This window comes from Chanos chanos, chromosome 9 (assembly GCF_902362185.1).
Source record: "Chanos chanos chromosome 9, fChaCha1.1, whole genome shotgun sequence".
NCBI lineage: Eukaryota > Metazoa > Chordata > Actinopteri > Gonorynchiformes > Chanidae > Chanos > Chanos chanos.
The window spans coordinates 25,677,095-25,701,983 of NC_044503.1; the positions used below are offsets into that span (position 1 = coordinate 25,677,095).

Below are 24,889 nucleotides of genomic sequence, written 5' to 3' on the forward strand. Positions count from 1 at the left end.
GGTAGCTAAGAGGTGAAAACAAAAACCGGCAGGACACCGGCCCTCCAGGACTGGATTTGCCCACCCCAGTTCTAGATCTAGATAAACTGCTCTAAACTCAAACAGATCTGACTGATCTACAGACCAACTACAGTTATTATTTAATATTCTCATGTTACATAATATGACTTGACTAATCAACGCTGACGTGTCTACTAAACCTAAACCGAAATGCCAATGAGTGATTGCAGTAGCGTGTTATTGTGGTTCTTTGGATGTGCAAAGTGTTTGCTTGTCTTTTCAGTGTTGACTAGGCGAAGTACAGCGCTATGTGACCAAGTGATACATAGACTAAATAGTACGGGTACGTTATCCACTGGCAAACTGCTAGGTAGGCTACTTGTCATGCGAATAACACATTACTGACTCGTCAGTGTTAGGCAGCGTTTTTGTAATCTACACTGTCGACAGACATGAAGGAGACCGACAGTTATTGTCATATTTGTAAATTAGTCATAAAAATACTCTGTTAGAAGACTATATATGGATGAAACGATACCAGATTCAACAAAGACAACTTACAATAGACCCGCGTAGACTTCCTGAAATCCACTTACTATCTCCCGCGCTATGAGTGTATTCTCACTACGCATGCGTCTGTTGTCAAAACATGTTACGTGATTGGCTAGAAGTTCTGCAGAGGGGCGTGATTTGACTTATCAACAATTGAGTCAAGCTCTGTATGAGTGACAGAAAACTGGCTACATTTGTCTCCGCTGTGGTAGTGACTAACATCATCATCGTCGTCGTCATCACGATCATCATTAACAACAACGACGACAACAACAATAACAACAATAATAATTATTATTATAATAATTATAATAGTAATAATGCAAACGTATCTTTGTTAAGTAACATAAAACGTGTTAGATTCCCTACGGCTTCTAAGAATTCAAATCCAATAACATATTGACCTCATAACTTTTGGAAAAAATCGAACAAATGTTGCTAATTCATGCGACATAAAAAAAAGTCAATAGACACATTTGGCATTCACCTCCTCCCTTGCAATCAGAACCTTGTAAATGTTACGGCCTATGTCGAAAGTTAAGTGTATGAAGATCACGTTCGTAAGCTGGCCCCATGGTCTGCCTTGCAGTATTCCAATCTAATTAAAAACCAGTACATCACAGTTAAATAAAATTGGACCCAGGGTAACCCTGATTTCCATATGCAGATCTATCTGCGCCGACAGCCGCTTTCGCCATCACACACTAAGCATGCATTCAAAGGCATCTTCTTCGCTTTCTGTAAATCTCTTCGTAAGAAATAGAACCGTGCAGCCTTCGCGTATCTCTTTGTCGGTGTATTAAGATGTAACGATTTAAACCGATTTTACTCGCGTTTATTTGTGTGAACGTGTATCTAGATCTAATACGGACCGCTGCGTAATGTGTATTTGCCTCCCAGTGGAATTTCAGCGAAGGTATATTTTTTCGCGAACTGGAAATAAAATGGCTAGTTTTTACCGTTATTTAAACACTTTTGATACTCATGTACTTCATCGCAATCCTTTGATCCTCTATGTACCTTCAACACGTCTACTGCCTTGCGGCTAATGTATCGACTAGGCACCGTGAGCACAAGGTAAGACTTTTCATTGCGAGGTAATTGCTGATGTTAACCTTTGTTTTCGGAGAGGGAGGGAGGGATGTCTACAGCACTGTCTCAGCTCGCTGTCACCTTAAATGTTTGTGCTTAAATCCATAAGAAATATATGAAGTGCTAACTTATAATTAAGTATTCTACGTATTTTTAATAAACGTTACTGACACGCAGTTCTTTTCATAGGCTGCATTCACATCAATTGTGTGCAGTAATTGAAACTGAGAAAATATCTTTTGAACTTTGAAAATGTGAGCCGAAACAATCCATCGGTTTTTCTTGTTGGAATATGGTCGAGACTTTTGGTTTGGAGAGTAGGTGCCTTTGTGCAGTGTCTTTGCAGTAACTGAAGAATTTGCGTCCTTAATTTGAGAATGAAATGGTCTTTGTGTTGGAAACAGCGTGAAAGGACAAGGCAAGTGATATACATTATGCCGATGGAGTCCTAAACGAACGCTATGTCTGCGCTTAGGTCCTTGTGTAATTACGTGTCACAGAGCAACAGTGTAATTCATTTAGTGAGAGTAACGATAAACACAACATTTATGTCGTGCTTTCCTCATAATCAAGAAGTGAGACTTTTTGAGAACAAACAACTCAGATATTCATGTGATAAATCCATTACACAGACAGCAAGCTATTCACGACATTTAAAATAATTTCCAGCATTTGTTAGCTATCCATTACACCTAAATAACTGCACTAATTGCAAAATAATCTTTTTAATTTTATCCTTAACCTTAGAAATTTACTGAGACATTCATACAACCTGTAGTCTTCTACCACTGGCTGAAATGCCAGTGTGTCAGAACGAGGTCAGGAACGTGCTGAACGACCCATAGGCTTCTTTGACCTCTAAAGTTAATAGAAACCCCTACAATCATTCTCTTTTTAAAAAATCATATACAGTTAATGCAGTCCAAAGACTCCACATAATGAGTTACGTTTTAGTCTTTTATTGGGTCTCCTCCAAAAAAAAAAAAGATTCACCCCATTGTGCTGCAAATCATTCGAGTCCCCTTTATCTATGGTTGGGTCCTGTGGCCTTGGTTTGATCAATTAAACTCCTGAAAGCCCTTTCCTGTTCGGTTCTTTCACCACTCTCCCTGAGAGAAATATAAAGTTATCAGTCTTTCTAAGCGATATGAGGACAGAAATAAGTAGTTTGTCTATAAAAAAATGTCCAGGTGCTTTGTCAGAGTCCCAGCAGGCCCCTGGGCTTGTGCGTTCGATGTTCTTCTGGTGGAACGAATCATCTGTTCTTCTTTTCCTCCTCTACTTCAACTGTCTGCCTCAGGCCTGCTGGTACTGCACATTGTAGTGCAACAGAAACATTGACTTGAGCTTTGTCTTCAGATAAACACATTTGGTTTAAGGAGGAGCCGAGGCGATGAATCATGGAATACGACCATAACGACGTCGGTTTGTTTGAAGCATGGTTACGGTATTCCGATTCGTTTGCGCTCACGTTACGTCGTTTATGAATCTGGCAAAGATCTTTTGAAATGTTCAGTCATTCCGAGATCCTTTTTTCCCCCCCTACATTTACTCGCTAAGTTCTCCCGACTAACAAAAAAACACCCCGAAAAACCAAAAAAAAACCATCTGAACTCCCACACTCCTTGTTCACCGGTTGGGTGATATATATATATATATATATCTTTTTTCTGGAGCAGGTTGGAAACCCTCTTACAAATAAAAGAGGGCAAAGTTAGACAAACGTTTCCTTTGCATGTTGATAGCGCTGAATGAATGTACCACATCTCTGTGCTCCTAGAATTTGCATGGAGGGCAGATAACAGTGAGTGGGAAGAAGCAGAGTGGGTGGCTAGTTAGCTTTGTAGGAGAACAGTTGGCCTGAGGTAATGGACTTGTGGATATCAATGTTCTGCCAGCCAGGTAATACTTCTCTCTGTGGATAAAAAAAAACAAAACAAAACAAAACAAGACTTTAATATGCCCCCAAAAAGCATAATCGTATGTGTCATCCGCACTAGGCGCTGACAGAATCGTGATGGACCGTTTCTATGGGTTTTGCTGTTTGGACAAACTGTGTTTAATGGAGGCTTACAGCCATAAAGGGCATATTGTGGGTACTAAGGAACAACTTTGTGACTAATATTGCTGTTTTAGTTTGAATCTTTTTTAAATACTGTAACTCTCTGAGTAAAGGGGCCTAGAAACGACCGTTGTAATGGTATACTGCTGATAGAATAGCTCCCAGTAGGAGAGTTATCAGTTGGTATGTCATTTGTTTGATGTTCTTCAGTGTATGCTTATAGAAAATGACGGGTCCTTGTCTTTACTGTTAGTTTGAAGTTGTTGAGTATCACAATTTTTGTGAATATTTTCAGTGGCTTATGGTGCCCTCTTAAAAGACAAGTGTTCAAAGTTTCAGGTGTGGTAAAGCAGTGAAATATGTCTAAATGGTTACCTTCTGTACCATGTGTGATGACGTTTTTACTTGCTTCCCTGCAGACGCAAACATTTTTAGTATTTACAATGTATATTACTAGTTTGCATTATTAGGGCAGCACACACAAACTTCAAAAATTTGATGTCTGCAGATGATAAGAAGTAATGTATTGTTTAAAGGAGAATTTCCAGTTAATGTTTTTTTAGAAGATGGGACTGACCTGATGGACTCTTCCATCCTATCAGATGTTAAGAAGATCGCTACAAAAAGCGGAAGACTCGCAGTTTCGTGAAAACCAACGCAATGAAAAGATGGGGTTTTTTGTGTGTGTGTGTGTGGGGGGGGGGGGCTGTTACTTCTTCAAGGGGCTGTATATTTTCATAAGGTCAAACTAAATATACAACCATGATATCCACATATTTTGAACTATAACATACTTTTAGATGTCTCTGCTTTTTTTTTTGTTTGTTTGTTTGTTTTATTTTTCGAAGATGTCAGTCTAAAACATGTACAGAGGGGAACATGCATAGTGATGGGTTTGGTAGATTGATTAATTAGGTAAAATGAACTTTTGCTCTAAGAGGAACAGTATGTTTCCACTCTGTACTTGTAAGCTGTAGGATATTATTAAGAAGCACTGTTGCTGATAATGCAAGGTCTTGTATTTATTTAATTCCCCCCCCCCACCTTCCCCTTAAGCTTTAATGGTTCTTCAAAAAATTCTCATCCCTCTTTTGAATGTGAGAAGCTTTGCATAAAATATGCATGAAACATAACCTACTGCATTGCAGTAAAACTAAATTACATGAAGTATGGTCTTACAGCGCAAACCATTGCAGATAACCAAGTGGCCATTTACTCTCCAGTATTGCGGCTCATCTGTTTGGGTCAGTTAGACTGTGCCAGTAACATATGGACACAATCCTGAAACAATCAACGGTTGAAACAGAAGGCCTTTAAAAACTCACCATTTAATACCTTATGTTAATGTCATATCCAGCAATGCTGTGTCATTTAGACAGTGAGTGGTGTTATGTAGACCTGCTTTGGTGTATGGCTGGTTAGTTAACAGTGTAATGCTAAGGTTTTTGGGTTAAAAGAACGTAAGCTGCGATGGAAACAGTTCCTGTAATTTCAGTAGATCTCAAAGTAACTTATATTTGACTTTGGTGTAAGTCTTATGTGCGTATGAATGTGCGCGTGTGTGTGTGTGTGTGTTTGCATGTGTGCGTGCCTACGTTCATCGTGCGTCCATCCATGCATGTTCGTATAGGGTGCAGGTGTGTGTGTGTGTGTGTGTGAGCGCGCGTACGATAAAAAGAAATGATCTGATTCGTACCTTACCCTGGCAGTTTGGTTATTTGAATACAAATATAATTAATCCAGACACAACTGCCTCTAAGTGCCACTGAATGGATCTGTGTTTGACAATTGTTACCTCATGGCTACTCTATATAGTTTTGCAGCCTCTTAAAGCCACTGATTATTTAATTAGGTGGAAAGAAGCTGCCTTAAATCAGCTCCTTGGTAGCGAGTGATTGTACGTGTGATTAAGTCTTGTACTCACTAGGTGAGCAAGGTTGTAATTAAAAAAAAAAAAGGAATTAACATATTTTCCTGTTAAGGTGTTTTATGTAACTTACCTCAAACTCAGTTTGTAAGATCTCGCGCCTACCCGTTTGTTCAAAATTGAAGCGTATCTAGTTTTTAGTGGATTCATTTACTTTAATGCTGAAATCCTTGACTCCCTAATAGTGCTCCTTTGTGAGGTAGTGAGTACAAAGGACTACGGAGTACTGGCATAAACTCCAGGTCATAAAATTATACGGCAGGGGGAACAAATTATGAAATTTGTTCACTGGGTTATCAAAAGAGAATGCAGGTTGTCCATATCAGTGTTTTGACAGCACTGGTAGATGATATAGTGATTTTGGGGGGTCTTATATCAGCTTTTGTTTGATCGCAGTCACAAATGATGGCCTTAGATCTTGGATTTTATGTAGACACAACACAATATTAATAGAAAAATCCTTTTTATTTAGAGATCACTCATCCTGTAGAGAATGGGACGGTTTTAAAGGAGATTACTGAGAAAAACAGCCCCGTAATGTATTGGTCGAGATTATTGTAATATTATCTCTAAACAACATTTCTTGCTGTTAAGGGCCTGGCAAGGAATTCGCGGCTGTGCTGATTGTGTCCTGTTTGTTGCACTGGCGCATCGCCGCCACCGGAGGGCAGCGCGGAGCCGAAGCGCATGTGTTCTACGCTGTGGAAATGGAGGGAGGCAGCCAAGCCGCAAGAGCACTGGCCGAGCAACACGGACTACAGTTCATCTCACGGGTCAGCGCATATATTAAAAGGCCTTTATTACTTCCACCAATAGAGCCTCAATCTTAGCTCTTTCAATTCGTTTACTGAAGGTCTTTTATGTGCAGAAGAGTGAAAGTGCTGACTACCATTTCCATTTGAGGATATCTGGCTTTCATCAAATTACAGCTGCGTTTTTGAAAATTTCATATCTGATCGAGATGTTACATAGGCGATGTGCACTTACAATTACAGCATGACGGTAGTGTTTAAGGACACTGGACTAGTTTTCTAGACGAGGATTAAGACTTGACCTGGACAAAATTACTATTTTGAATTGAGAATCTCGAAAATAGACTTAACCCTTTTCTCCTTCTCTGATCCACTTTTTTAATTATAAATGCAATCTGTATGCTCAGGGAGATTCAGTGAACAATTGCTCTAAATTACGGAAGAAATGAAAGGTCATTTTATTGTAAACCAAGGGGTTTTTTTTGTTTTTTTTTTAGCATGGATTTAATACTGAAGCCGGTTAAGTGGTGGCCAGTGTGAATTAAGATTTAGGCCAGTTCTGGAATGAGTACAAAGCTCCTGTTGGCTTTGTTGATGCTTAACAGAATGATGTAGGATTTATTCATTTAACCCTCACCTTAAACTCTTAAGATGTTCCAGCCCTAAGGATGCAGGCAGATATTGGCCTTGGCTCTACCTCATCTCATGAATAATTCACGCATTTGACCTTTAGCTGAAGTTTATTGGAGGGTGAAGCCCCCCTGCTGGCCCGCCTGCTGCCTGACCCTGTGTGAGCTCTGATGTTCTCTCTGCCATGCCCCCCCCCCCCAACACCCCACTCCCCCCACCCCCCCACCACACCTCCTTACTTCCTTCTATCCTTCTAAACATTTTTCAAAAATTCTCCTCTTTTCTCATAACTCCACTACTTTTTTTTTTTTTTTTTTTAAGTGCGGCGTCAGGACACCAAAACACCTTACCCAGACTTATCAAAGGAGTGTAGCTTTTTTTATGGGGGGGTGAAACTTGTATTTTGACTTTGACTTTGTTTTAAGGCCACTGACACACACACACATACACACACACACACACACACACACACACACTCTCTCACTTCTCAGCGACAGCAATATTTCTTGTGAGAAACTTTGATATCTTTTTTTTTTCTTTTTTTGCCTGCTCATATGACTTGTGAAGACACGTGACGCGTGAGTGATGAGCACACACATGTGTGTGGGCTGTTGGTTTGTCCAGGGGGGGGGGGGGGGGGGCGAACGAGGTGGTCAAAAGTGCCGTACGTTTGTAGAACTGTTTCTGCACTTAATTAATCCGCCTCCGTGGCCTCCTATGTAGCCGTGATAACGGCAGAACATCTGTCCCCAGAGTTCCCTGAGATGGAAATGGCTGACTGGACTGTTTTACCTGTCGCCTTGGGCTGGTGCTAAATGTCATTGACATTAAATCCCTTTTGTTAAGTTAAGTCCAATTTAATTGTGTCACTGGTGATTTCCTCTCCAACTGAGCGAATATGTCAAGTCTTGCGCATCCCATTTTATTCTGTTTTTTTTTTTCTCTTTCCCTTCTCTCTCTCTCTCTCTCTCTCTCTCTTTCTCTCCCCTTCTCTCTCTTGCTCTCCCTTTCTTAAATGAGACCAACAAAATTTTGTTTTTCTCCCCTTTGGAAGCTTATGCGGTATCTGCGTTTGCTCTGGTCTTAATGTTGGTGGAATTGAATGGTATTCAAATGGGAAGCTGGTGGAGTTGCATACTTCCCTCTCTGTATATTGACGTGTCGGTGGTTAAACGGTGCAGCCGCTGAAATAACACACGTCTAATGTTGTTAGGGCACCGGTGAAGCACTCTGTAACCCTTGCTTATGCAGTCTTGAAATGTTCCCCGACAGTTTCCAGCTGGACCGTCTTGAAACTGCAGATGTGTCCATGAAGTTTGCTGACAACAAACAAGTCAAAATCTCTCTAATTTTTCTCTTTTGTTGACAGGTTTTTATCTCAATGTCCAGTGATCGAAGTTGAAGCTGTTTTCATTGGCATCGCTTCTTCTTGTTTAATATCATTCAAAGCTCTGGGTTTTGATGTTTGATTTTTATTTATTTTTTTGTCAGTGTGCATGCTCTCCACTTTGATTAAAATAATGTCACATATTTTGATATGAAACAAAATTGTCACCATGTGTTAATTGCCATCAGATTAGTATAAAAACATGTTTTTCCCTCGACTAAATATTTGATACTCAGAATGATTTAATCACACTATGAAATGACAATTCTTACACCCAGTGGAGAAAAAAAAAATTATAGCATTCACAATCAGAAGTGCCTCACTGTAAAACAGCATGAACTAGATTGAAGTACTGATTTTCTTTCCTTCTTTTTTTTTCTCAAAGATTTTCTTTTTCAGGGACATGTCAGTGTCTCTGTGGTATGTCAACTGGCCTCTTACAGCACATTTAATAATAAAATTGGCTTTGTCTTATTGGATATTGTTTGTCATCGAATATTATTTATTAATGGTCCCGGTGTCAGTCAAAGGAAAGATAATAAAGCCCTCAATGTATTAAAGTTCTGAACTTAGAAAGCTGGTCAGAAGATTGGTCATTTCTATGGTTTAAGAAGAAGCCCTAGCTGGTTTCGCTCTGTTCTTACTGTCAGCTCTGTTACGGATGAGTTTCTCGGTGAATGTCTGGGTCGCGAGGAACCTTTGTCTGAAGCAGCAGTGTTGCTATCCATGATTTGGTCAGAACTGCCCAGATGAAACACAACCTATTAAAGTTTTGAAAACAGCCTTTCATTGTATGACATGTCACGGCCCGTGTCTTTTGTTTATATTAGAACTGGCCAATAAATAAATAAATAAATAAATCTGATAAAAGTTTGTTCGAATTCCTTAGGCCTAATAACATTTTCTGAGCTACAGGATTACGCAAAATTTTGCTTTCAAAATGATGGCATCTTTACCCGCAAATTTAATACGTTTGGTTTGACCCGTAGTGTTAATCTCAAGCCAATCGATAGATCTACACCAAAAGCCCTGAAGGCCGTAGGCAACACACAGCTCCGTCGTCACTGTATCTGCAGACTGGATGACCCGCCTTTAGATGAGAGTCTAGGCCTTGTTGGTATTGTTGTGAACCCTGTTGTTTGTTTATTTATTTATTTATTTTTGGACTCGTTTCACCCTTACTGTCCTTTATCAACGTTTTCTACAGACTTTTATGATAATATTACTGTTGTCACCGATATTTTAGAGTCATTACATTATGTTTGTTTTCTCAGACAGAACAATTATGGGAATGAAATTCCTGTCACAGCTCACGGTTTTTTGTTTCAGTCATGATAGTATTGGTGTCACGGCTTCTTGCCTTTGAAGTCAAATACTGAGAGCGTGTTCAGGATTCTACTCATTTAGAGAGAGATATTAAAATCTCACTGCAGAGTCATGGTTAGATACCCGCTTGGCAGAAACTCTATTCAGAGGAATTGAAAAGCATTGAAAATGTATGACGGCGCTGCGATATTCGTTAATAAATCTCACCGGTTCAGATCAACAGACTTTATAACTTGTGTTTGCCGCCGAGCTAAACCCTTGTTATCGCCATAATCAACGCTGTAATCTGTCCTACACGAGACTTCGCTCGCGCGAGTTACAGCTCGTTTGTTTGTCTGGGAGTCGGTGTGTTTTAGGGAGTTATAATTGGCCGAAAAATGTGACTATGATGACCGAATACGTGCCAGGGTACGTTTAATCTGTTCATTGTGCATTGTTTCAGTGAAATGAATTCGCTGTGTTGTGCAGTTCCTGAGTGACGGGCGGGCACAGACAAGGCAGTTAATGGCAGCTATTACGCGTATGAGGTTTCATACATGCCGGGAAAAAAAAAAGAAAAGAAAAAGGATCAGAACAACAACAGAGTCGTTCTCCGTCGCCTCTTTTTTTCGCCAACACAGTTTGTGGCCTCCGGCTGCCGCGAAAGCTGGTGATACTTCATACTTGGACTTAGTATCATAGCGCCACAGACGACGCAAGCTGTCTCTGTGCGCTGAGATGTGCTTGCACTGTGTGTCATTGGGTTCTTTTGCGTGTTGTTTTGTGTTTTGTTGTTTTTTTGGGGGGGGGGGCGTGGGGGGGGGGGGCTTAGGGGTATACTCAGAGAGTGAGCCTCTGTAGTGTGTGTGTGTGTGTGAGAGAGAGAGAGAGACAGAGAGAGAGAGAGAGAGAGAGAGACTGTAACATCTTATAATTCCGTGTGTTCAGGTACAGTGATACTGTATATTTCTCTGGAGTTCTATGAGACGTGGAAGTCCCTCCTCTCCACCCAATGGTGAAGGGTCTCACAGAAATCCTCTCTCTGGTGATGTTGAATACTGCTTCCAGATTACCATATCATTACCATATCATTACCATATCATTACAGAACCACAGCTCGTGTTGGTGTCTGTGGACATGGTATCAGCTCATCAAGAGATTCAGCCATCCCCACGCCTATCTCTCTCACTCACTTTCTCTCTCTCTCCCTGTCTCTCTCTCTCTCTCTTCCTCTCTCTCTCTCTCTCTCTCTCTCTCTCACTCCCTTTCTCTCTCTCACATTCACTGTCTCCTACCCTCATCCCTCGTTCTCTGACTCTCTAAGGTCGTGCTGCTTAAACTCCTCTGCCCACTCCTCTACATCTGTTTGTTATCTGCTTTCAAATTCTCTCAGAGACAAATTATAGAAATTGTTTACTTCGCGTGGCGAGACAATCAACAGTTAAATTCGGTTAACCCTTCAGTCCACGGAAAATAAAGTTTCTATTGCCGGGGGTTTTTGAAACATTTCATTTGTTTACATATTCAGCTACTACGTACATTCCCCCGTACATCTTCCCTTTGACTGTCATCTTTTTATAAATTAAATTTGATATCATCTTCATTAGCGATTTCTCTTCGTCTTTTTGGCTGTGCTAGGGGTACTTAAAGCAAAGACATGCCTCTGCCAATTTATGGTTCTATTTTTAGTGTCTGATACTCAAACCGGTCTCATTTATTTCCCTTCCCCGTGGTCTTATCCTCTCAATCTTATTTAAGTGTGCTCTTGAGTCCAATTCAAATGGCCAAAAAAAAAACGCTGTCACAAATGTACAGTTATATCGCAGCGCCTGTTCCTGTGCGATTTTTACTGTCTTGGGAGACGTCTGAATATCTTGCCTGACATGGTTTTTGTCAAACACGTTGAAGACTGTCGGAAGCTACCAGTTGACGTTTTTGTTGTTGTTGTTGTTGTTGTTGTTGTTGTTGTTGACATGTCTGAGTGAATGGGGTCTGCTATTGAGAGCAAATCAGCATGTTTCCATGGAATGAATTATGGGAAGAAAATGTCTCCATTCTCTACACCCCAACCAGGGGCTGTGTAGAGTCACACCAATATTCTAATGGCTGTGAATGAGTTCCCATTACATTACTGAGAGAGCACTAGGTGATAGATAGTGGCAGTGCTGTTTACTGTGGCATGGAAATGGAGACTCGGGCCAAGGCGGGCAGGCAGACATTAGGTTACCATTACTGTATGCTGAAGGAAAGAGAGAGATAGAGAGAGAGAGAGAGAGAGAGATTCTTATGTGTAGTGGAGGGAGTGTAAACATGCATGTGTTTGGGAGGGAGAGAAAGAGAGAGAGAGAGAGAGAGAGAGAGAGAGAGAGAGAGACTTGTGTTCAGAGGAGGGAGTGAAAGTGTGAACCTGTATGTGTTTGTGTTTGGGTGAGAGAGAGAGAGAGACTAAGATGTTGGAGAGGGACTGAGAGGGTGTGCATCATGTATGTGTTTGGGGGACAAAGAGAGAGAGAGAGAGAGAGAGAGAGAGAGAGAGAGAGAAAGGGATGTGGATGGAGCATAAAATAGTATTGCTCACAGTGTGATTCTCTGGACCCTTGCTAAGGAGAATATGTTTTGACTCTGTCGAGGAAGATATAGAAAAGCGAGAGAGCGTCTCTCAGGTGGGGGGCGAGAGAAAGTGGAGGAGGAGGAGGAGGAGGAGAAGGAGGTGGTGTAGGAGGAGGGAGGGGAGGAGGAGGGGAGGAGGAGGAGAGGAGTGGGAATGATGCTATATGCTCTCCACAGACTGAAATGATGTATGGCTGCAAAGGCCACACGTTGGCCGTGTGATGGATTAAAGCACTTTGTAGGAAAATTACTGAGAGCGTCTCACCACCCCCAAGTCCAGGCTGTAATAAAACTCTCTTCAATATTGAGAGAGAGAGAGAGAGAGAGAGAGAGAGAGTGAGACTTACCTACCCATTCTTTAGCAAGTGCTTGAGGTTGAGAGTTAGTTTTGCTAAGGTAGGCATATTTAATTTTATATCCAAATAGACGTGAGACATAAACATGCAGATATTTCCCTAAACATTCACCTGTTTATTTTTTTTTTTAATTTTATTTTGAATCAAACATTTTCTTTCTCTTTATCTTTCATTTGTTTTCTCACATAGTTAATTAACATTTCCTTATCACCGCTGTGTTAAAAAAAGACAGAACATATTTTTTTAACGCTGCAAAATTTTGGTTTAATTTATGTAGAATTTGTAGTACATTTTTATTTATGTAAAGTAGTTGTACTGTGTTGCTCTTTTAATTGGTTGTTTTGACTTTACCATGTGCATGACAGTGATTTGATTGGTCAGGGTTGGAAGCCCTACAGCGGTGTTCTGATCTCAGCTGAAGCCCTTTGGCACAGGAAGAGATGAATATTGTATCAGTGAATGAACAACTCTGGGAGGTCTTCCTCGATGGCAAAGATCATGAAGTTAGGAAGGAGAGAGAGAGAGAGAGAGAGAGAGGAGGGGGGTGAAAGACAAGAGATCTCATCATTAGAGTTTCATCCGCTGGCCTTTGTTAGTATCACAGTTTCTCTCTACTCTCTCTCACCCACATTGCTGTCTTCCTTCATAAAGGTGCTGTGCTCACTTGTAACACTGCCCTCCTGCCTCTCCCTGTCTTCTCTCATCTCATCGGTCTTTTCTGTCTAGTTACGGTAAACTTTCCTCTGCTTTAGCCCCCCCCCCCCCCCCCCCCCCCCCCCCCGACTCTCACCTCTCTGCGCTCGCCCGTGCCCTCCAACCTTTTCGTTGCTCTTTCTCCCTTGCTCTCTCTCTCTTCACGTTCGCGATGTCTTTCTCTCTCTCTCAGTTCTTGAGTCCTTCTGTGGTCTTGCTCTTTTACCCTCTCTCTCTCTCTCTCTCTCTCTCCCACTTCCCGTTTCTGCCTTTCCTCTAACCCTTTTGCTCTCTCGCTTCCTTTTCTCCCCTGTTCACCCCGGCCCCATCCATCAATAACCTTGCCCACCAAACCACTTGTTGCTGTGGTCTACAACAACGAGGAAAAACAACAGCAGGCTTGGGTATGTAATGGAGCCTGGCATTTAGAGCGAATGAGGACGCACGTCATGTTTCACAGTGCATCAACACCCCCCCCCACCCCAGAGGTCCTCATGCTCCACATAGTTCATGATTATAGTTTTCCACAGAGAAATATGAAGCAAGAAAAAAAAAACACGTCTCTCATTGTGGGTTCAATGTACACACCAGCTGCCACACAGTGCACCACACACAGCGCTCTCTCCCTCTTTCTCTCTCTCTCTCTCTCTCTCTCTCTCTCTCTCTCTCTCTCCTGAGCTCTGATGTCTCTGTTTGTTTTGTTTTTCTCTCATGCGTTCCTCCCCTCCTGTCATCTGCGGGCTTTGACAGCGGGGGCGTCTCCCGCCGTCCGTTTGATAGACATGTCACGAGTGTAAAATACCCGCTGTAGCACACACATCAGTCCTCCGTGCCCTGCGTTTACCTACGAGCTGTTGAATCTTGCTTTATCGCCTTTGGGGCTCTGTAACGTTGCTAATGCTGCAGCCGCAGCGACACTGAACAGCGGCGCTTAAGCCAAGAGACGTTAGGCTCTACCTGAAAGGAACCGAAGAACCTTGACATAAACACCACATATTGTCAAACGTAGCGTGAAACTACACATCTTCAGTCTGTGATCGAATGTGAACGTGTTTTCAAATTTCTATTAGATTTTACAGTAGTAATTGAACTGTGAATCCTTGACTCATTCAAGACCTGATATTGGCCGAAGTGTGAGGAATTGTTTATCTTCGTCAGTTAAGAAGTTACAGCAGTCGTTTGCCTTACGGAAGACGATATTTCAACTAATCCCAGCGCAAATGTATGCTATTCTACGCAATACTCTCCTTTCTTGTGTGCCCATACAGTTGAATGAACTAAGCTACGCATAGTGTAACCTATGCAACGATACTGTCTTTTCCCATAATACAGAATGACAGTGGCTCTTTTGCTAGTCCAGAAAGAAAAAGGTCAGCTCTAGAAATTAAAAGCAATCCTTTTTTTTTGGCTTAAAGAAAGCAATTTTCTTCCCGATTTCTCATAACCGAGATTTCTTTCCCCTCCCCGTTTCTATTCCTCGCTGCAAAAGAGACAGACAAAAAGCCAGGCTGTTCTGATGAAGAGGAGTAGAGTACTCAATGATCGTCATTATGCCGTTAGCCAGGATTCCCGACTGAAGATTGCAGAGTACACACAGAATGGAGCTTATCAGAAATGTTTAGGAATGTAAATTGTCACGTTTAAACAGGGCAAAAATGTGTTGGGATTTTTTTTTTCGAGGAATGACTTACGGTGTGTGTAGATACGAACAGGGAAGCTGATAGATTTAATAACCGTTTCCATAAACTGTCGAGTAAGGAATGCGGGGTGGGGGTGGGGGTGCGATCTGATGCTGGTGTGTAGCTACGGACTAGGTAATTTTGCATATGTCAGGTCTGAAATATGATTAGTGTTCTCCCACATTGATGAGCTGATCAGGTTGGTTCTTTCTGTCAGGTGCGGTGTTGTAACGACAGATCGGCGTCGGATACGGTGACTGAAGCCGTGGATAATTGATAGTGACAGGCTTCTCCCGAGTTTAATTGCCGGCCATGAATTAGATTAGCTTTTCAAAGTGCCTTCATTAGTGTGAAGAGATCTATACCAACACAACTCTGACTGAGTTCATATTGTTCTCTGCTCTGGGCCGCATCTTAGCGCGTTGGTGTTTCTAAAGGGCAACAAAGCATGATGCTGCGCGAGAAGACGCATTTAGCATTGACATTTTGAAAAAAACGCGTTGCTTTGAGGGCTATTCGTAGGAATCTGCTTTACGATTGCCGGCCACTGAATGATTTTTTTTTTAATGATGCTTATTGCTCAAACTTAGTCATTCTTTTGATACGAGTTAAATGCTGTGATTCAGAGTCAAAAAGAGCCTTTGTTGGTTCATAAGCATTTGCTGTTAGAGGAGGCAGAACTCCTCATGTGTTCCTTGAAAATGTTTTGCCCGTGACAGGCTTGTCATTGAAGCTGACAGAAGGGCAATACGCACAGTGAAAAGAAACGTGCTATTAAAACGCTAATGTACTTGTATCTAGGTTTGAAGTTAAATTTTGCCTTTCGTTAAATGAACAGGTTTGTGAGCTTGTTTTGCAGTGGCAGGGTATGCTGACGCACGATTTTTTATTCGTTCTTTTCTCTCTTTTTTTTCTTCTTCTTTCTAAAAATCAAATATGACTTGCCATTGTATCAGTTGCCTTAACAACCTATTATACCCAAGTGCCTATGTCAAGTAACACAGTGTGACCAAGTGAGGAAGTAAACAGGGGTTGAATGAGGGTAGCCTCTGAGACTGGACATGGCCAGTGACCCCGTGTAAGACCTAAAGACCAAGAGACAGTGCAACCCCCCCACCCCCACCCCCCGCAAACATTCATCATGCCAGCCCCCAGCCAGTCTCTGTCAGACTCCTGAGTTTAATGGAGTGTAGGAGGACCAGGAGAGCCACATCCGCTCGGCACAGCTCAGCTGGGTTCAGCTCTGCAAGCATTATCAACTTACTGTGTGATTATCGTCAGACGGGGACTCCACTGCCTTGGGGGGCGGACGGGGGGGGGGGGGGGGGGGGGGGGGCACCGTGATGGGTAATGTGTCATGGAGGAAAGCGAGGGAGAAGACAGAAAACACAAGCTGAAGGAGAGAGAGAGAGACAGAGCGCAAGAGAGAGGGAGAGGGTGGAGAGAGATAGAGGGGTGGTGGTGGGGGGGGGGGAGATGGATGGTGTGGTAGACAAAGAGAGCTGGGAGGTAGGGATGGATGGATAAGAGAGAAGAGAGAAAAAAGATAAAGAGAGAGAGAGAGAGAGAGGCAATGAGAAAATCAGTTAGGGAGCTAAATGTGAAAGAAGAAGAGATGAGGGAGAGAGGGAAGGAAATTAGAGAAAATTGTTAAGAGCGCCAGTGTGCCAAGATTGTTTTTCCTTCCTCCATACCCCCCTCCCTCCACTCCCCCCCCCTCCTTCACGCTCTAAACGGCAGAGATGTGGCCTGTGTCTGTCGGGAGAGGGGGAACTCAATTTGGGACAATTTACTCGGCAGTCTCCGCGCTGATATACCTCAGGGACGGACAATAGGGAGAGAATGAAACTGAAGGAAGATAAAATCAGCAAGACACCGACATACACGCTCACACACACACACACACACACAGACACTAAACACCAGCACACACACAGACATATATACACACCACCCACACATTGCCCGCACACACACACATACAGACACACACACACACACACACACACCATAGATTTCACTTAGTTAGCTCTAACTGTCCCAGCTGGTCAGTGTGATTGCGTCTGTATGGCTTAAGAAATGAAAAGCCTTTGGTAAGGGTCAAAGGAAATGTTCTCTATTTAATTTAGCCCCACCCTCACTGCAATTTCACAGAAGACCATAGCAAGTCGTGTCGAGGCGGGAATATTCCGGAGTCACGTAGTGTGAAAAGTCACTGTAATATGAAGCTTATGGAGCCATAGGGTCTTCAGCCTCATATTTAACCTTGAGTCCCAGCTTCCATCAAACAAAGGATTATATAAGAATGTTAGGGCATCAGCGGAGTAATTTGTCAGTGAAACAACAACAACAACAACAACAACAACAAAAATGCATACATTTAAGCATAATTAGGAGAGAATGGAGAATAAATGAAGTTTGTTGTGTGTGGCACAGTTGTTATGTTTCAGCGTAGGGTATGCAGTATTAAGAAGTGTGGGAGTGGGTGTGTGGTTAAATCCTTGAACTATATATGTATATACATATATGTGTGTGTGTGTGTGCGCGTGTATGTATGTGTATATATATATGTGTGTGTGTGTGTGTATGTGTGTATGTATGTATATATGATTGTATGTAATTCTGTATGTTCTCTGTATGTTTTTGGCAGATCGGAAACCTAAAGGATCATTTTACCTTACGGACCAGAGCCGGTACCGTGGCTAACCCAGCTCTGGAGAAATCCCTGTCTGTTAGAACAGAGGTAAGTCTGTACAGTACCTGGCCTGACCCCTTCTTCAAAAACCACTACACAAAAAGGGATGATTCTTGTACAGTACCTGTATGCCTTAACACTTGTGATAATACATCTTTCACTGAAATACCACTGGCTATAATGAGTGTCAAATTATGCCTCACATGTAAAGCACCCGATAACAACACTCTTCTTGTACTCTGACTATTTATCCCAATAGAGGTAAATGGCCATATAAACACGTTCTAAAATAGTGAAATGAACACTCATTTTTAATATGCTTCTTGAAAAAGCCATGCCTGTAAATGATCCCCACATATGTCCATTTGTTAAATATGTGATGTGTATAAGTATGCAGCCGGTAAAACCCCTGAGACAGTGTGTGAAACTAGCTCATAGTTTTAAAGTAATGTTATTGACTTTGTTTTACAGCGAGGTAGCAGTTCTTTATGACTTTGCTCTACATCGAGGTAGCTGCTCTCTGTGAGGTTGTTTTACTGTGAGGTATTTGGGTTTTTTGGCAGGTTGTTTTACATTGAATTAACTGCTCTCTGTGAGGTTGTTTTACAGTCAGTTAGTTGCTCTGTGTAAGGTTGTATTACAGTAGTTAGCTGCTTTCTGTGAGGTTGTTTTACAGTGAGTTACTGGTTCTCTGTGGGTTTGTGTTACAGGGCGGTAGTCACTCTCTATAAGGTTGTCTTACGGTGAAGTAACTGCTCTCTGTGAGATCTGTTAGACAGTGAGGTACCTGTTTTCTCAGGTTTGCTTAACTGTGAGGTAGCAACTCTCCGAGAGCTTGTTTGACAGTGAGGTAAGTTCTCTCTGTGAGGATGTGTTGGCATGCAAAGGGGGTGTTCTGCTGATGAGAAAGAGAGAGAGAGGGAGGGAGAGGCAGGGGGATTGAGAGGGAGTAAGAGAGAGAGAGAGAGAGAGAGTGAGTGCTGATTTAGACTGCTGAGCTAGCTCTTTCTCTCTGACTTCTCCGGTTCCCTCTCTCCTGAGGTCCAGAATCTGCTTCCTCTGATCTATACTGCGAGGGAGAGAAAGTGTTTGTGAGCTTCACTGTTTGATCTAAACGAGGAGAGAGAGAGAGAGAGAGAGAGAGTGTGTGTGTGTGTGTGTGCGTGTGTGTGTGTGTGTGTGTGTGTGTGTACGCGCGTGTGTGTGTGTGTGTGAGAGAGAGATAGTGAGAGAGAGAGAGAGAGAGAGAGACGAGCTACTGGTGTATGAAAAGACGTTAGCTAATAATGAGAAAAGACTTTAGAAGAAAGCGTTGGGTGTTTTCTTTTTTTTTTTTTTCAAGTCATGAATATCAGCAAAATCAGCTTTATAAGATGTGGCATGGATAAATAAAAAATAACAAATAGATAAACAACAGAGTAAACTTGTTGGAGACAACAGACTTATTAAGAGTAAATAAACGGTTAATGAAGTTAAAAAAAAAAAATCTAAAGAAACCAGTCAAATGAATCAGAATGTCAAATAAAGTCAGGGCGCATTGAATAACTTCGCAGAGACGTGTGATTTGTGATTTGTCATTTCATACAGAGTGTTAACGCACTCGATGGCTTTCTTTTATTTGGCTCGCGACTGAAAGAGAACAGATGTTTCTCAGGAAAAATGACGAGGAATTTATGGTAGCCCCCCCCACCCCACCCCAAAAACACACACACACACACACACACACACACTAACCCAGCCAACGAACTCCTCACACCACACCGCACCGCCTCACTGACAAGGGAGCTGTTGCTGGGGAAACTGTCATCCGTGGCGAGGTCTAGTGATTGTTGGGATGGGAGGGTGTGTGTGTGTGTGGGTTGGTGTGTGTGTGTGTGTGGGGGGGGTGTTGTTTTGCTTGCTGAACTGCCTTGTTCCCTTTGGCTCAAGGACGCTGCCTTATATCTTTGGATCCTAAACCAACCCCTCGAGCATGACCCTTTCTGAGTTACCATCTCGAGAAAACAAACTTGTGTTTTAATTGGTGTAATTCTTTTTGCCATCTCCCATGGCTCTCTGCAAGATTTTGTGTTGTTAGTACACTATAAGTTTTGCTTGTGAAGAAATTGCCTTCGCTTGCATTAATTTTAATGTGATTGTTTATATTGTTTTAAAGTACTCTTGTTCTCAATTTCCTTTTCAATCACTCCAAACTGTTCTAAATCGTTAAACAAGATAAACATTTAGGACAGAGTTTTTCAATGTAGCATTTGTTCACTGAAGACACATAGATTGTTAATTGCGTGGGTTTTTTTTTGAGGGGGGGGGGGGGGTTCATGTGACTAGCTTTGATTGGGCGTACCTCTCATTTCTCATTCAGGTGTGTGTCACTTTTTCAAAGCCACGCGATTGCAGCGCTCATGATCGAACTCCCTTTCTATGTCACCAAAAAAAAAAAAAAAAAGAAAAAATCGCTCTAACCTTGTCCCTGTGTCGCAGGTCTTGTTTATTTATCGTTTATTGTCACAGAATTCCAGGAGCGTGATACTGAGGGTAATTAATCTACGGGCTTATTGTGATCTTTGCTTATGGGGCAGTGTGATCTGATTGATGCACTTATTGTAAGTTGCTTTGGTTAAACGCATCTGCTGAATGCCAAATTGTAAATTGTAATTGTAACTCCTGCACATCCTGTACAATCTCCTCTAAGCCAGTGAAAGATACACGTTTTACAGAAAAATCGGCTATTTACATGTAAACATTGATAGATATTTAGAAAAATCAGTTATTAACACGAAAACATTTATAGATATTCAGGAAGATCGGTTATTTACGCATGAGCATCTGTAAATATTCAGCGTTAACTTGCAGTGTTCCTGCATTATTCAAATGACTGTATCTGACCAATACCACTGAACAGTGCATATCTTTGGCCCATTTAAATGAGATGTGTTGGTTTCGTTGTCGGTGTTTTGTAGCACTGGTATTGCGAAGGTCCAGTCAAAGAGAGAGAAGCATCTTGTGTCATTCAGGCAGTTCATTTGAAAGAATTTGTAAAAGAAATTTATTGAGTCGGAAGTAAAGGTGCTGTTCTCTGTGTGTGACTAGTAGTGTAATAGTATTTGTTAAATTGTGTGTGTATGTTTGTGTGTGTGTCTGTCTGTGTGTGTGTGTGTGTGTGTGTTTTATAATCAGTCAATATTATAATAACTTTAGGGAGCAGTTTTTCCTATGCTGCTCTGGGGATGGAGCAAACACAATTAGTGTATTACCTGGCCAGCCATCAAAAGCACACACTGAACACACAAGGTAGCTTCAGCCTTTTTATAAACTCTTAAGTCAAACACGACTGATTGGTGATCTTTTGTTTGCTGGCGTTGAGATGTGGTAATATTCACCGATATTCTGTTCACAATGACTATTTACTCTAAGAGACGGTCTTAAGACTACACAAAGGCAGAGTTACGTGTCTCTCCTTAATGATGCCGGAGATTATTTTTTTTACCGAAAAAAACAAAATCCACTTGAATTTAGCTCTTCTTTTTGTTCATTGTCAGACAACTGAATTGGTTAAAGTAGCATGAAACTGTCATTATGAACAATAAAATCTTTTTTTTTTTCCCCAGGTATTGAAAATTTCTTTGCTTGACTGAAATTGTTTTGGTTCTGGACAGACAGAACAATCCTACAGAAGTGACAAAGTTCTGAGTCCAGACAGTTGTAAGTCCAGACAGTTTCTCAGAAACTAGGTTATCGTTCCTGTTTGTGTTGAGAGAGAGGAAAAAAAAACAAAAAAACGCCCCCGTGCTGTAGAACAATATTCTCCCATAACACCTCACACACACACACACACACACACACACACACACACAGACAGTTGGCTTTGACAGAGTTAGAGCCATTAAAACTCAGTGAAAATCACTACATATGTTGTTGCTGTGACTTTGAACCCACTGCTCTTGTACTGTAAACAACCATTATGTGAACGTGAGGGGCGGTTGTGTGGGAGCGATTCGGTACTGGGAGCTCGCCGTGCAGTCATAGGCGTTTCGCCATGTAAACCTGACCTGCGCGCTCTCCCCAGTGCACATTCCCTAATCAGCCACTGTGCTAATTACTGTAGTAATTACATAATTACCATGCCTCTGTAACACAACCAACACAAGCCAAGAGGAGTAAGAGATGACATGCAGATAACTGTGGGATTCAGACTGACGCACATGCACACACATTGTCACACAGAAACACACACGTGCGCACGCGCACACACACACACACACACAGAATCTGAAAGAAATGTATTTTACAGGAATATTGTCTCCTCTGTGGTTGGAGGGGATGTTTCTGTGACATGGAACAGAATGGAACGAGACAGTCTTTCTCTCTCTCTCTCTCTCCTCCTTCTTTCCCTCTCTGTCTCCTTATCTCCTTTCTTCTCTTCCTTTCTTTCTCCCTCTCTTTCTCGGCCAACTGGCACGTGGCTGCTGTCTTACCTGTTTCACACCCCCTGCAGGCTCAGCCAAACCCCTGTCTGACCTTTACCAAAACAGCATACGCACGCACACGCGCACACACACACACACACACACAAACACAGACCACCCACCAGCCTCTGACTTACACACAGGTCACCTCTAGTGCAGGACACACATACACACACACACACACAAACAGCCAGAAAAAAAACCCATATATAACATTTCCACATACGCAGACTATCTCAGCTTTTGGTCAAACATGCTCTTTATCTTACTGTGCATAGCTGATTAAATCAGACAGTATGTCTGGCTGAAATGAGCAGGTTGTCAGTGATTCAGTAAGGATAGAGGTTAGATAATTATCTATACAGATTATGCATTTGAGCGCAACATGTGAACTGCATAGAAAAGCATTTACATATGTGCATTTAAGCTTTCACAAAATGCCATCTGGTGATTAGATGAATTCATGTTGTTAAATGTATTACAGTCTGGTTATTATAAATTAATATATTTGATATACATGTGTTGTATGCCAAAATAAAGAAAACATCAATGTTAAAGTGTTTTCATGGGGCACTGGGTTACCATGAGTTACTGGAAGAAGCTTTAGTGCATTTTAGCACAGATTCTAGAAGTGTCTGGAATGCTTTTGGGGGCATGTCACCTTTCCCTTAGGAGAAATTCCTACACTGATCTGTTAATGGTTAATGGAAATCCAAAATACAGAACCGTCTGTGAGTGTTTGGCGTAGTTGAGATCTCCTCGCAGAGATGCCAGGTTCACATTGTTTTCATGCTCATCAGAAACCATCCAGTGACCACCGCCGCCCTGCGGAAGAGCCTTTGTCGCCCTGGAAGAGACTGTTCTTTGCATCCCGTAGAAACGCGTCGCCGGAGGATGAAGGCGATCGCTCAGAATGCAGCTGTATTTACTGGCGTTTACCTCGCCCTCGAAAAGGGTGGAGAGGCCGAACTGACCTAAACGGGACCTGCCAGAACCTTTCACCAAAGGGAAACAAGCATTCAGATCCGTATGTTTAGCTTATGTCGCACACGCTCTTTTACCTTTGTTGAGAATGAGTCAGTTGGTCATATAACTTCATTTTTCTTCTTCTTTTATCTCCCCCTACATCACTCTCTTTTTTTTTTCGTCCTCTTTTTTCTCACCCCTCCACATCGCTCTGTACACCTCTGCCAGGGCTCTTAACACTACCTAACTTGCAAACGTGCGTTTGGAGGCGTAATAAGAAGATTTGCGAACCGTGAAAGTTCTCGACACCGTGTTCTTGTTGAAACTGCCAGTTTAGCGACCTAGATTGATATTTGCAGTCAAGTTATTGGGTGTTTTGCTTTGTGTTTTAAGAACAGCCCGTGCACGGTGCATTGGAGGTGTGTGAGTTTTCATCCATGGTTAACCTCTAACCTTTGGCGTCTTTCTGTAAGACGTCATGTCCAACATCGAGTTTGCCATCATTCCTCCAAGAATATCAACAAGTTGAGCTGGTTCTGGTACTGAAGCTCCTGACAAAATACCCCAAGACCTAAACCTCTTTCAAACCTGACAACGCCTCTTCATTTTGCCATGGTAACCAAAATGGGTGACTGGGCTCGACCTTTGAAATTGTTATATGTGACCATGGGATGGGATGTTGATTGGTTGATGACCTTAGGGACCGTACCCGTGTGGAATTTAGCTTTGAATATATTTTGTACCCCTCACTTGCTTACCAACTTTTTTTTTCTTTGTTTTTGGCAGTTACCTGTCAGTTATAGTTTTCCTCAGGCCTCAATTCGAGGGCTAGGGGTTTGATTTGGACAGAATGTTGGTGGTGTTGTAGTTTGACGCTGAGTTGAGTTGAGGGTCTGTACTGTTCTTATTACGCTTTAATTTTGCCAAGGGTGAGGCCCCCCCCCCCCCCCCCCCCCCCACACACACACACACACACACACACACACACACACACACACACACACACACACACCCTTTAGGGTCACAAGCTCCTCCCACACGAGCGCCGGTTCTCTGACATTTAGTCTTTTTTTTTTCTCTTTCTTTCTTCCTTTGTTTTTTTTTTTTTGGTTGTTTTGATTTCTCTTATTTATTTATTTATTTATTTATTTTTTAAGACTCTAGTCACATCTGCAATCCCAAGGCCCTGTAAGGAGCTTTCACGCTTTTTGGTTTGCTTTAGATGTTTAATACCCCTCGCTTTTGTGTCAGGGAGCTCAAGAGGCGTTAAGAAGCGCTGATAAACCCACTTAGATCCCTTCCTGGCCCGTCACCCCGGCCTGCCAGGACGCTTTAGCGAGGAGTTGATCTGTGACGAGCTGCCACTCAAACTGAGAGCTTCTGAAGGCTGACACAATGGAGTGAGCAACACACAGAGGAGAGCGGAGAGAGAGAGAGAGAGAGAGAGAGAGAGCGAGAGAGAGAGAGAGAGTGAGAGAGAGAGAGAGAGAGAGAGAGAGAGAGAGAGCGAGCCCATGGGAGGGAGGGAGGGAGGGAGGGAGGGATGGAGGGGAAAGCGTGAGGCAAGGAGGGTGTGGGGGGTGGCAGGGAGGGAGGGGGGGTGGGGGTTGGCTTCTCTTTCTTCTTCCCCTCTCTTTTCGTTCTCTCGCCCACTCCCCCCCCCCACCCCTTGCCTTGACTTTGTGTGTATCTTCAACCTCTACTTCTATCCTTTCACTTT

At 42.3% G+C, this 24,889-nt stretch overlaps 1 protein-coding gene across 1 annotated transcript in view; it reads left to right on the top strand.

Annotated features, from left to right (window-relative positions):
- Positions 1-3,044: 3,044 nt before the first annotated feature.
- LOC115821511 (neuroendocrine convertase 1-like) overlaps positions 3,045-24,889 on the top strand; it is a 106,269-nt gene continuing 84,424 nt past the window's right edge. The window contains exons 1-3 of the mRNA XM_030785332.1: positions 3,045-3,069; positions 6,228-6,406; positions 17,696-17,788. Of these exons, the coding sequence (XP_030641192.1) occupies positions 3,045-3,069; positions 6,228-6,406; positions 17,696-17,788 (297 nt within the window). The remainder of the gene's footprint in view (positions 3,070-6,227; positions 6,407-17,695; positions 17,789-24,889) is intronic.